Source organism: Opisthocomus hoazin, chromosome 6 (genome assembly GCF_030867145.1).
Source record: "Opisthocomus hoazin isolate bOpiHoa1 chromosome 6, bOpiHoa1.hap1, whole genome shotgun sequence".
In the NCBI taxonomy this organism is placed as follows: Eukaryota; Metazoa; Chordata; class Aves; order Opisthocomiformes; family Opisthocomidae; genus Opisthocomus; species Opisthocomus hoazin.
This window is the reverse complement of record NC_134419.1, coordinates 49,784,888-49,799,111: the sequence shown is the minus strand read 5'-3', so window position 1 is coordinate 49,799,111 and position 14,224 is coordinate 49,784,888. Positions and strand designations below refer to the sequence as shown.

Sequence of the window (14,224 nt, the reverse complement as noted above, 5' to 3'; positions counted from 1 at the left end):
AAGGCTCAGAGAAACTGTTGTTAGGTTATAAAAACACTATAGCCAATCATTGGTTTTAAAAACATCCATGCAAAACAGCTTGTCCATTCAAGCATAAATAAAACAAGAACACTCTGTGAAAACAATAAAATAAAATTGATTAATGATTCAACTACAAACACCACTGTGAAAATTGATCCAACTACAAATGCTACAACGAGTTCTAACCAAACCTTCTGTGCTGAAGGAAACATTTTCAAGGTCAAATAAAGGATGCTCCTCTGTATAACAAAATCTAGTGTGGGAACCATAGGAAGTGATCCTGGAGCAGAGTTTTCTTTAGTTCCAACATCATAAACACTGTATTTGTTCATACTTTTGCTATACCAGTGACATATTTTATACATATATCACCTATTGGCAATGTCAGTGCTATTTTTTCCAGACATGTTTATAAATTTTTGAAGAAAGCAGTCTGCAGGGCAGGTAAAAATGCTTAAACCTTTTAGCAAAAGAGAAAAGAAAACATAGTGGATAATTCTGGGCTGTGTTCAGCCAGAATTAAATAAAGCATTCCAGGTCACGTAAAGCACAAAAGGTCCTGCATGCTGGGAGCACGGCAGACGTACCTACTGTACCAAGTGGACTAAGAAAAACAAACCCCAACCGTAAGGACTTTTAAAGATTATCTCCTCAATTGTGGTTAAAGATGCTGGCACTGCTTCAGCTGCACAAAGGGAACTGAAAGCTACCTTATTCAGAAAAGCTGGGGCCTCCAAACCTGTTATACAGAGGCCATGAATAATAAAAGGTGAAGGAAATTACAAGAAACAGGTAAAGGAGGAGATCTTTCTAGATTTTAGAGGAAAAAAATGGAAAATTAATGAGGCAGAGATGTACCAGAAAGAAAACCCAAGGTCAGGAAGATAAGCTTCAGCAAGCCTTTGGATACGATTGAACACAACAATGCCTGACTGTAACCCATTCAGAAGTGAATGATGAAATACTAGAGAATACTAAGTAAGAATGTAATATAGTCTCTCCTCCCCCCACTTTACAAGACAAAAGCGATATTCTGCTTGTTCTAAAAGCTATGGCTCTGGAACCAGGGACCTCACTGGAAAGCTGTTGTAAAAGCTGAAGTGGCCTGCAGGGTGGACTCTGATCTAGATTACACAGGCATAACTGCAGGTAAAGAGCAAATTTGGAGAAGCGAGCTCAGAACACAGCTTACCAGAGGTGGTAGAGCCATCAGATTAGTAGGCTGAGAAGAAATTGCTACATCTAGTTTAAGATGGAAGATGAAACAGATGAAGTGGATACTACTGTCTTAACTCTTACTTAAGAAAAACAGGTCTTGTCTTTGAGATTTACAGAAGATATACAAAATTTTAAGTCAGGGGTTGGCTTGGCATTCCTGCTTCTCGGATGCTGGAGGGAGTAGACTTTCTCTTCCCTAAATGATTTGTCCTGCCATTACACTTACTAAGCACTACTGATCTGCAAGGCTGAACATTGGCTGGCAGAGGTCAGACTGATAAAACAGCTAAGGAGTTCAGGTGTCTGCTGGGCTACCACAGAGCCTGTGCCTAGTTGCAGGCTAAATAAGCATCTTCATGAATGATCTGGGAAGAGAGATCACATCTCTGTATTGCAGACAACATTAAAATACAAGCAGCTACAACACAAGATGGCTTAGAAACATAGGCAGAAAATGATAAAATGGATTCTGTTACAGAATAAATAAAAGAACGCATCTAGGAATTATAATCTGTAACAAACATAGAGAAGAAGGGACATACATAGGAGAGAAATATTTAAAAAGCCTTAATTATAACAGTGAGTATAAATTAACTACAAAACCCACATTATATATCTGAGTCTCAGAAATATCAGTGTATAGTACTGGGAGAGAACAGTGATTTTGTATATGAATCTGGCATGATTACACATCAAGCATTTTAGTTGCTTTATAAAGGATCTAGAAAAGTTTCAGTGAAGGCTAATTGAATCAATAGGGGCACAAATAGAATATCAGGCAAGATTTAAATGGCTAATAATACATAACTTGGTCAGTGCCAGTCGAAATATCTAATAATCAACTACACAGATTTGAGTGGCATAAAGTTCTAAAAGGAGATGAGGAGGGGGGGAATAAGGAAGGAAAATAACTCAAAAAATTGCAGAATATAAAGGAAGAATATGGATGACTACACTTCTTGAGAAAGGGATGTTGAATAGTCAGTTTCTAGCAAAGCCTCACTAGTTATTAGTGGCATCATTGCTTATGATATAAAACAAGACAGGACAAAATACGTGCAATGCTGAGCTGAAGTGAAAGACATAAGCAAATTATTAGTTTTCTTCTCTTCCACAATTCTAATAATTTATGAAGACTTTAAAATAGTTGCTTGGCTCCATTTAGTATTTTTCAGTGTCCTAACAGTAAGGAATATTACACATGAACATCTTAGAATCTGGCAAGAACGTAAAGCTACAACGGTAGTAAGTATTTTTCTTTGCAAAAAGAGAGCTTTTGAAGCTGTATAGGAGATTTAACTCCCACCCGAAGCAGCATTATCGCTGACCACCAAAAAAAAAAAAATCACTATTTTTAAGCTCAGCCAGGTTAGATGAAATTTTATGGAAGAAATACTTTTCTTAGTTGGCCATTCCATCATTCAAACCCCAGAAAAGTGATACAGTTTGCATTTTGAAGACAGCGAATTTAAATCTCCAAACTTGCAGCTGGGGAGAGGAGTAAAAACAACAATAAACATGCCTCTGAATTCTGTATCCTATCAAAATATCACAGTTACAAGCGCCTCTCTATTATGCTGGGTATGAAAATGGGACACTAAGATTTACTGAGAAATCTGGATGTCTCAGTTGTCCTTTGTGTGGGAGTCTACCTAGAAATTCCATTTTTCCCCATCTCTGAGACTTACAGGATAACATTTCAGAAATAGCAGTGATACTGCTCTATAATGCCAAAAAAGGCATTTGAAGAATTCATCCAGAGACTGAACGATGGCACTTTATCCTTTCTGTTTGAAAGGCAAATGTGTACATGATATGGCCATGAAAACCCCCACTTACAAACTCCAGAAATATCTTTGAGAATGCTCCAGTAAATCCAGCATAATAATAAACTTCTGAAATAAATAAGAAAACATGAGATATGCTCAAATAACATGGAAAGCCAAAGATGCGAGTTGTTTACATAAGGCAGAAATGACAGCTTGTGTGATGTAATGCTTTTATACAAGCATGGTAGACTAAACAATTTTGATGGTGTCAAGTGTTTGGAAGGTGATGAAACTGATCTATGCAACTGAAACCGGCCAAGACACCAGTTCCAGTTCTGATGCTGATACCCAAATACTATCTTCAAATATATGAAGACAGAAAAAAACCTTTAAAAGAACTTTAGGAAGATTGCATAGTTCAAGCCATCAACAGTTAGAAAATATCAGAATGAAGTACATTTGAATAACCTTAAATCGGCCCCTTCGTTTGTTCAGATTATGATATAGTCTTTAACTGCATGATTACATACTATTTTTTCCACACAAATTCTGACTCATTCAGCATACATAATGAATAGTGCGTACATAATGAACTATTTTTCTTGTAACAGCTATTCGCTATTGTTCTGTGTGTAGTCCCAGGACTTATTTGCTACACATTATTCATATTCTGCTCTGAAGACAAAATTATGAATTTCATCATGGGTTTTTCCATGCACCTCATGGGTTTTCCAGGCTACCACAGTGCCTGGCTGCTTAACAAACATTCATTAGTTTATTTTGAAAACATCTCTGTGAGGGAAGGCAATAATACTGCTTCCATTTTACAAACAGAAAACTGAGGCACAGAGAAGTTAAAAGATGGTTAGTAACTTTCAGTGCCTATTTAAGGTGGTTAACGTGTCTTTTCTCAAAGCATTTAGCACTGCGCTCTGTATTTTCAAAGTCCTGCTCCCACTGAAGTCAGCTCCAGCTGTTGACTCTCTGTACCCCTGAAGCCCCGACACCATGGTACCATTCTTTGCTGGCACATGACCAAGGAGAATTTGGTATCATGGGGTCATGTGTGGCTTTGGGAGACGGCATGTGCTAATACACACCGACCTTTCTCTGCCGTCAACCCAAAACATGGCCACTTCTGCCCTGTTCTTGCATCTGTTCCCATCCCACCCCTTCTTCTACTCCCCAGTCACAGTTCAAATGTCGTGTTCTTCATTCCTTAGGCTGTCCTTTCAGTTCCAGTCTCTTTGCTCAGCAAGTACTAGTTCCATTCCTCTACTCCTCACCTCTGTGTTCCAAACCATGCAGTTTCCCCCTCCACATTCTTGTACTTTCTGTGTCTTCTTTGCAAACAGGTCTCCAGGTTTACTCTTCACAGAGTTCCCCATTCTCACTCCATCCACATTCACCCAAATCATCTAATCTGAGTGAACGCTCCCCTCATCTTTTTTTCCCAGTTTTACTTCCCTGGGCACCATGCCTGAACTTGGATTACCTTCCTTGCTCCTTCATCTTCTTTTCCTGTTCTCATTCAGAGTCATTTTGCCTGCTTCTGCCTTCCCATTTAATCCAATCCTCACAAACGTCCCCAGCTTCTCTAAGTCTTTCCTGTTCTTCCACTCTCGACCAGTCACTGCCTCAGCCTCTATTACCACCTTCTGGGCCAGTTCTCTTGCCTCTGTTCCCAGCCCGTGTCTCCCAAGTTCCAACATCCTCATCGAAGGTCTGTTTATCTGCTTTTCTCCTTTTGGCATTTTGATGGGTGTCTTGGCTTTCCAGCTCTCTGTGCCAATGGTAAGAGCAAAGAAAGCTGGCGATAGCGTCACTGCTCTCACCCTGGCAGAAGTCGAAGGAGCCGAAGTGCAGATCTGTAGCGAAAGCGCTGTGCAATCACAATGTGGAGCTTCAGGACATTCAGCTGCTAAAATCTAAGACTGTTCTACAAAGTCTGTGAAAAGTACAGTTTTTTCAAAGGCTTACAACTTTCTGGAGTTAGGTATATTTTCATAGAATTGACCTGCTCATAACACAAAGGGCATCCATCTACTACAGGTTTAATCCTTAGCTAGGGCTAAGACAAGTTTTATGAAAAGGTCACCAGAATTTTTAGCACAGATTAAACATTCTTTCCTGGCCTAAGTTTACAGAAATACGGCTGCAATGTTCAAATACAGCAAAGGAAAAGAACAAATGATACACTTTTTCCTATACACAAAGTGCGTTCAGAAGAGTTCTAAAGAACTATGTGTTAGACTGTGCAATAGACTAATACTAAGATGTGCTAGTAGACCCACCTAAAATAATATAAAAAAATAACACAAGACACGCTTTTAAATAACAGTGAATGCTGAAAATAAGAGCTGATAATTAGCTTCGTCGTGTTGCATTCACTTTAAATCAAAACTTACCAGGTGGTTTTATTAAAAAAAAAAAAAAATCTCCAAAATCCATACATTTGTTTTCTTTTATTTAACATTTTGAAGTTTTCTCCATGGTCTTGATTCATTAAGAGCTATGACAATGCTTGCAAGAAAACACTGGAAAAAAACAGAAAAAATCTAAGAAAGATAAGAATTGTTGTGATATTATTAATTGCTCATTCCAGTTTCTGGATTTCTGGCTCCTGCCTATATCTCCATAAGAGGTATAACCCAGTTTTCTGAATACAAAATATTCCAATATTGATTCCCTCATCTTAGAAAACAATGAAAATATTTTGTTAGCTGCATAAATATTCCATTATTGCTTATGTTTATACCACAGCATTGCCTGCAATTATAAACTAAGTGTGCTGCAAAATTTATCATAGTTGGATATGTAATGTTATCCTTTCACTGGTTGCCTTTACAGTTCCTACAGCTTAGAGATCAAGGACATTTTCAGAATACAAAAATCTAGCATATTTTTAATTCACTATGGGTAACATATCAATACTTATTACAAAACTTTGGTCAACGTTGGTGGTGCCAACACATCACTTTAAGAATTATATCTTTTACAACAAAGATATGCTAAAATAAATTGTAAGTATTTAGAATACAAATGCACTAAGTAAACCCACGTACACAATTAGGGATCTAAACATGTTGCATATACATTTGCACGCTTACCTAGAAAGATTAATGCCCTAACCTTTGCTTGCTTGTTTCCGTGTTCCCACTAAACCAAGCTTCTTGATACATAAGTGCCACCTGTAGGAAATACCGAAGTATGCTCAAGAGCAGTCTTGTGCCAAATTAGGCACCGAGCTGCACATCTGACATGCCCAGTATAGGTGCCTCCTTCAGAAATTCAACCACATACTGTAGTTAGCAACGACCCTGTACGATAGCGGCTTAATTGATGAAGATTAGTTTGTAAAGCCAGATCTACAGCAAAGTTGTTGTTTTTCAGGTAAGCCTATCCAAGGGAGAATTAAAATTTAAAATACTACAGTATTCCATTTGCTTATCTGTACGACACTATTCCACAGAAATCGAGCAGTCCTTAACTACAGTATGTTGAACCAAATAAAGTCTGCAATGATTAAGATGGAGTACCTCACTACAATTACTTGGGGTAAACGAAGGAGGAATGAAGGATTGAGTAAGTTATCTATTTTCATTTCTCTCTAGTATTAATAAAAATAAATATATGAGAAAAAGTGTTTTAACAAAAGAACGGTCTAGCCTCCACTACTATAAACATAGTTCAGTTTCTCTTGGCAGTGAGTCAGGCATGAGCAGGTGGAAGTGCATATTATAACTTAATTCAAACATCAAAAAATTCAGAGAATTTCCAATGCAGGTATAGAAACAATTACTGAAAAGACTTTTCAATGCCTTGTCAATTTCTTGACTGTTTCAAGAAAAATAAAGACCTTACAAAAATCCAGCATTTAAAATATTAATTCTGCCTTGGTCAAAAAAGTGAAGTATTTCATCACAACAAATTTGTAAAAAAACAACTGACAAAGCCTGACTGACTCTTTCTATAACCATCACCTATAACAGTTGTGCTCCAAAAACACACTCCCAACAAGGAAATAGTTTCATTAATTCAACTGTACCATCCACTGACACAGTATCTCTGTTCCTTGGTGTATTTACCAGGTAACGTATATTCCACACCCAAAGCACATTTTGTGTCAAAAAATGAGAAGTTATGTTTGATAATTCAATGTCATACAAGAAGATGACAACAATCCAGCATATGAACATGAATTATACACCACTCTACAAGAAAATATTTTTTCATTGTTTGGCTGTTGGTTTCTCTGTTCAGTTTTGTCAGTCATAGTTGTGCATACTCGGTATTACTCTCTTCTACCATAGTCCGCTTTCAGTATTGCCTTAAGCACGTAAATCTGTTTTGGCTGTCCCTCATCACCACCTTGCACTCAGCCGGTTGCTCCGACCCCGATGACCTATCCCGTTCGCACCCGCAGTCTGAAACCAAACTTCACCTGTTCGGCGGTCGAGCCGTGCCTTCCGGAGAAAGGGCTGCCGCTGCCTCCCGGGCACCGCGCTCTCCCCGGCTGCGGGGCACGGCCCGGCCCGGCCCGGGCCGGCCCGGCTGGGCCCATCCGGGCTGGGCTCGGCCGCTCCCGCCGCCGGCGCGGTGCTGTCCGCGGTGCTGAACGGCGGGTGCCGGGCGCCTCCCGCTACGCCTCCCCCCGCGCCCGTCCGCTCCCCGCCTGATCGCTCGCTCGGGAGACCGGCAACAAGTTTCGCCGCTAGCCCACGCCAGGCAGCAGATTCGCGTGTGTATTTTAAGCGCAGGAACTGCCCTACAATACAAAGGGTCTTGGAGATCGCGGACAACAAAAGCCCCACTACGGCCACTACCCCGTCCCTAGATCCGGACTCTCTGCAGCGCCCGCTCCGATTCTGCTTATTGCCACTCCCGGAGTAAACCCCGGCGTCCATTCCTGGCAGGGGCTGGGCTGCGCAGCAGGCTCGCCTCGCCCAGGGGTGAACGCACCGCAACGCAAGGCACGGCTGAGGGAGCGGCGGGTTTCCCTCCCTTCCCTCCAGCAAGGTGCAACCTTCCCCTTTCTCTTTTGTTCTCGACGGCAGGCGGGCGGCGGCGGCGGGGGGGGGGGGGGACGACGACACGACGACACACACTTGCACCCACAAATACGTGGGGGATAACAAAGGAGCATACGCTGCGGGGATTAATGTGCATTAGCATCCGTGAGGGCAGCAGCATCCCGCGCCCGCAGGGATTAGCCGCGCCGAGCCCGCACTCACCGTCCCTATCGCAGAGCTGAATCGCCTCCAGGCTCAGGTTCTTGATCACCTCCTCGCAGGGGCTGGTGGGGCTGCTCATGGTGTGCGCCAGGCGCGGAGCCTCCATCGCGCCCCTCGCCGCTGCCTGCTGTGGCGAGGCCGGGGCCGCGGCTGGCGGGCGGTGCTGGCGGCAGCGCTTCCCGGCGCCGCCCGGCTCGGCTGGGCGGGGGCGGGCGGGGAGCGGATTTGTCACCGCAGTGAGGCGGGGAGGGGGCAGCGCACGGGCGAGGCGAGGCGCGCGCCCGTCGCACCCCAGCCGCCGCGTTTAAAGGGGCCGCCGCGCCGGAACAGCCGCTCGGCGCGCGCCGCGCCGCTCCCCGCCCCGCCCCTCCTTATGTAACGGCGGCGGCCGCGGCAGCCTCGCCGGGCACTACCCCTTCCCCGGCCCCCTCGCCCGCTTCCCGCCGGCGCGCGGCCCCTCGCACAGCGGCACGCGCCGCCTGTTAGTAACGGCGGGCGGGAGGCGGCCCGGGGGGGGCGCGCGGCGGGCGGGCCCGCGTCTCTCCCCTGAGGCGCGCACGGCGCCCTGTCTGTTGTTTCACTAAGCCAAAAACTGGCACCATTTGGCCGTCAACTTGGAGACAGCAGCGCCGGCTGCTCCGAGAAACACCAGGTCACTGCACACAGGCGCTCGACAAGCCTGAGGCCGTGACGGTTCTTGGCCAGCACCGCATGCCACCAAGTCCAGAGTGCTCCTAAAGCTCCTGTTTCCCATTTCGGAGTCCCAAGAGCCACCCAGTCTCAGCCCAATCCTCACTGATCCGACGCGGCAGCAAGCTTCACGCACAGCCAAAGGTTTGTCACTCAGAGGTGGCTTTCCACTGGACTTTGGGATTATTCTGTTCCTTACGGTGGTTTCCAGGGGCCCTGATCTGAGGAAATGAGCTCTGGCGTTACCTTTCACAAAGCTACTGTCAAGTGCTGCTGCCTGGGAGAGAAGAACAGATTTTAGGGGCCCGACTCCTGTGACACCTTCAAAATTCTGTAGTGCAGCGTGGGGAAAAAGTGCAACGCTCAGCACCCTTCCTGCACCGTCTCCACTTCACCCCCTCCCTTCTTCACTTGCCTTCTATTTTCTCCTCCGTCTCTCTGCTATTTTTTCACCATGACGGAAAATGTGTAGAGGGGTCAGGCAGAGGAGAGATGGAATGAGTGAGACAGAAACCTAAGGGAAGAGAAAATGAAAAGGAAGTGCTAACAGACAGGGAGGGAGGGTGTGAGTCAATGGGGAGGTGGGAAGGGAGAGGAATGTATGAATGAACTCACAGACAGAATGAGGACAAATGTAGAATCTGAGCGGGAAGAAATGAAAGCGGATGAGACTGCATTAATCAGGTTTTAATTTTGGCTCTGACAAGCATTCATTCCTTGAACAGAAGCAAAACCTTTCTCCTCAATATTGCAACTGTTCTTAGCACAGAGTCATCTCCTACGTAAGGCTGGAAAATTTCTCTCTAAAGACGGTGTGTTTAGTCTCTGGGCCTTATGTTCCACATTCATTCCTTTCCACGATGTGGCAGACGCTTCAGCAGCTCACACAATCTTGTTACTTCTTTGCTACAACATTATTTAAAGTCCATTTGAAGCAGACTCTGTTCTTCAATACTGAGAGAATTACCATTTTATTCTCTGCCTCTATTTCATACACCTCTCTCCTCTACTTCTTATCCTATGCAACTGAAATCAGGTTGTTAAGAACGGGTGGATTTTGTGTAGCTCTTTGAAAGCAGACAGCTTTGGTGGTGTTCCCGTTCCTCCAAGGCCTCTCATTTCTCAGCTGCCTTTTAGGCAGGAACCCCTAGCTGAGCTGTATCTATTTATCTCCCCACACCATTACACTTTTTTTTTGGAAGAAAAGACTGGTTAGTCTACAAATACTGGCAGACTTCAGTAGAAGAGTAGAGCAGAGAAACCTTTTCCACAGCTCCACTTTTCTGAAGCGTGAAACAAGCTGGACCTGCCTGAGACAGCATTTTGCAGAGTCACACTTCAGACTTCATGCTTCCTTCAGCCAATCACTACTCCCATCACCTGGGCTAGGGCTCTGCATTTGTTAAAGCTCAGATTACTCCCAGATGCAATTCTGTGCAATCGTTCTGCGGTGAATTTAGTCCTAGGTATTTTGGTCTCAAAGTACACGATACTATCTTGGTGTTTTTCTTACCTGAAAGAATTGTACTTGCTTGTCTTAACAAGGAATAGCATTGTCTGAGGCACAAGTTGCGTTTGTGCTAAAGGATGACAGAGTCTCAGCATATAATCAGAAAGTTTACTCTGTGATGGATTATCCCTGACAGTGTTTAGCAAAAAATGTCACATATCACAAATATGGGTCAACATTACGTAATGGGAAGTCTGCCAATGGCAGCACAACAGAGACAGCAGGATGTCACGTGTTTAGAACTGCAAAAGCTTGCAAAGAATTTGCCACAACAGCACCCTTTAGCACTTTCAACATTAAATGGAGTATTACCAATTTCTGTAGTTCAAGAAGAGTGGGTCTGTTATTACGGCAACCTCACGTAAGGAGAGAGAAGCAGCATTTTCTAGCACAATACACGTACCAGGAAACATGGGCTGTGACACACGCCTCTTGCCTGGCTAGGCTCAACAATCTCTGCCCTTGTGCCTGAGCCTGGCATTCACAGACCCCCAGGTAGGTCACTGAGATCTTGTTGCAGGGCTACATTCTGCAGCAGACAGGCAGAGAGGCAGCCAGCCAGCCAGAGAGGAGTGTGGCTTCTTTCCTGAAAGCCACAACCTCACTCAAGCCATCAAAGCGAAAGGAAAAGGTGCCGCATGCTCCTCTCCTCCCCACAAACCAACCCGCACACCGCTACAAAGTTCTGTCCCGCCTGTGCTGCGCTCCATGTTGGGAAAACTGTTTCACAGCAGCAGCAAATACAGCACAGAGCTGTAAGGAAACCCCATTCATCCTATTTGAAAACACTTTTGTGTTTCACACTAGCAGGTTTTTATTTGCAAGTTATAAAAGAAACCTCCTTTCTCAGGCTTCAGCAAGACTCAGAGTTCCAGCTCTTCCTTCACATTTGGGAATAAAAAAGACTTGTGTTATTGCTCAGTGGACTGTGCAAGCAGAAGGCAGAAAGGCTACAGACATAGTTCTCAGGAGAGAAAAAACAAGGGAGGAATAAAGACAGCCTTTTTTTTTTTTCTTCCCTATTAATAGGTCACTTTGGAGGAGAAAAGTAAAATATTAAAGGGCAGAGAAATGGAATGGTCAAAACCAGTATATGCAGCATTTTAGGTCAGTCCTACAAGGAGCATTGACTAAGCTTAGCAACTAACTCCTGAAGTTTCATGGGAAAAAGTGCTTTGCAATTTCACAGTCATTCTTTGTCTTTAGTGGACATGTCAGTGTTTCAGCGTGCAAAGGCACATACTTGCAAGGATTTTGCACGAGATATTCTTGAAATACCATAGGACTGAAGTAAAATCCACACACTGATGACAGAAAGACAAAAAAAAGACTTAAGACCCTAAGTGAAAGCTGTGACTATGTACAGTTAATGTGCAGTGCGACACAGCTTCCTTTTCTACACAAAGACAGACATTGATGTATGACAGTTTAGAGCATTAGGCCTGCTGTCTCACTGGGAACCTCTGTTTTTTCTGAGACAGCAAAGCAAGGGCCTCCTCCAATGCTCAGACAAGGAGAATGATGGCACAGGTCCTCCTTTTTTCTCTAGGAAAATCCAAGGCAGAGCAGCAGTGCTTAGTCTTAGCTCTGGAGTGAGTCTGTCTACCCGCTTTTTCCCACTCCCTACAAAGGTAACAACTGCAGCCCGGCATCCTGACATGAAGTCCAGCAGTGGGGCTGCAGCTCTCTTGGAAAGGGGTCTGTCTGCTGTTTTCTGCTTTGATGTTGCTTGTGGTGCTGGGAAGGCCTCACTATTTCTGGGAACTCTCCAGTGAGATGTACGCAGTACTTCACACACCTCAAAATGTCTCTCCTTCCCTGTTAGGATGACTTCATTTCAGCAGCTGCATTCAGGCTTTTCGTCCAAGGCCACAAAGCATACTTTAAAACATCAAAGATACAATTCTGAAGTAATCTTGTGACTTCTGGTGCCAAGGGACCTACTCATAACTCTGTAGGTTTTTGTATAGTATGATGTGAAAATGGCTTCTGCATGGGGAAGAACTAGTCTACTACCCAGATAAAAAGACAATCAGTCTGTGAAAAAGGCAACGAATGGGATAGGTGATAGAGATTCACTAAAGCGTGAGCAGCACAAACAGGGTAGCCAAAGTCTGACTGTTTGCCAGGTCTCCCAGTACAAGAGTTAGAGGGTGTCAAACACAGTTGATAGCAACCAGCTTCAAAACAAACAGGAGGTGGTGGTACTTCATGCAATTGGTGTTAGACTTGTAAGGCCAAAGGATAGTGTCAATGCTAAAAATCTGAATTGGTTCAAGGAGAAGCTGGAAAAGTTCATGGAAAATAAATCCTTTAGAGTTACTAAACCCACAAGTGATTCAGAGTCCTAATCTGAAAATTACTAGCATCTGGGGAAGAGTTACTGAAGGCTGTTCTATGTGCTTCTCCTGCTCTTCATCTTCTGTAAACATCCATTTTCAGCCACTCCTGAAAAAACTCCGCTGGGCTAGGTAGGTCTTTGGTCTGACCCAGCACAATCAAGGAAATGCCCTGGTATCTAAGCCTTCATTCCTTACCACCCCGCCACCACCACTGCCATGCTGTTTTCATTCCAAATGAACGGAATGTATGGAGCCCTCCAACTATATCATCTGGGCGTGCAACTCCCAACCTACTCTAAGCAACGTAAACCATTAAAAAGAAATGTTCCTCAGATAAACAGAAAGACATCGAGCAAATTATCATTTTATTAATGCTATTTATGCTGCTGCTTTCCAAATTTCAGTTTTCTGATCAGCTTTATAAAGCCTGAATAAGCATTTAAGAAAGACAAATTCTTTCATAGACAAAAATAATGTATTTGTAGCTTCACAAAATTTATTTGTTGCCTAATGGGCACAAAGTACTGTTGATGCTTAGCATTATCATTTATTAATTTGCTTTTCTTTTAAGTTTAGCCTCACTTTATTAGATCCACAGTATCCCTAGAGAACAACTAGAACCTTCTGTATTTCCTCTTTCCTCTGTGCTGTTAATCACTCTTCCCACTTTAGTATAATTTTCACATTTAATTAGTGCTTTATCCTCCAGATATTGGACCATATCTTGACCTTTAAAGGATACTACCGGCCACTTGTCCTTGACAATGCTGACTGCTATTCAGATTTATTTTCTCTCTACAGTTCAGTGGCCAGCCTGTGATATTTTTTAAGTGAAATTTAGCCCAAGCTGACTTGTTTTGGTAAGTCCCGTAAGATAGTATGTGGCAGAGCATCAAATGCCTGTGTAAAGTCCTCTACTAATCTTCTGGCTTCACCTTAAAAAGAAGTGGAGGGATAAACCTAACTTGTCTGGCTTAGTTTACTGTAGTACACCTGTGTCATATCTGGCTCTCATTATACTGCTCACTCCCTACAAATACATTTTCCTCTTCCACTTTAATATTTATACTATTTATTTCAATTTGGAGCCATGCCCGTAAGACAATAATTTCCATAGTTATTCTTAATTCAATTTTTAAAGACTTGTGACATGCTGACACTTTATTAGTCTCCTGATACTTCCTCAATCCTCTGTGGGTTTTTTAGCAACTAGTTGTTCTGTCAGTTCTATAAATACCCAAAGGGACACCTCAGATGCATTTGTTCAAGTGATGATATTTCATTATGCATTTCTCAGTTACATTTTCCCAGCCGTTCACGATTACATCAATGATTTCTTAACCAAAACATTATTCAAAATTTAGTCCCCTTCCCAATAAACTTCGTGGCAAAAGTCCAATTAATTTTAGTGGGAATAAGAACTGGTCTCAAAATTTATCT

At 43.3% G+C, this 14,224-nt stretch overlaps 1 protein-coding gene across 3 annotated transcripts in view; it reads right to left on the bottom strand.

Annotated features, from left to right (window-relative positions):
- Positions 1-14,224, bottom strand: part of PHYHIPL (phytanoyl-CoA 2-hydroxylase interacting protein like) — a 57,241-nt gene that overhangs the window by 27,604 nt on the left and 15,413 nt on the right. The window contains exon 2 of one of the 3 annotated variants that reach the window (XM_075423054.1): positions 11,349-11,368. The exons of 1 other annotated variant lie outside the window; for it this stretch is intronic. In XM_075423054.1, coding sequence (XP_075279169.1) covers positions 11,349-11,368 — 20 coding nt within the window. Of the gene's footprint in view, positions 1-8,242; positions 8,460-11,348; positions 11,369-14,224 lie in introns of those variants that run through there. One more of the 3 variants, XM_075423052.1, reaches the window with a different exon arrangement.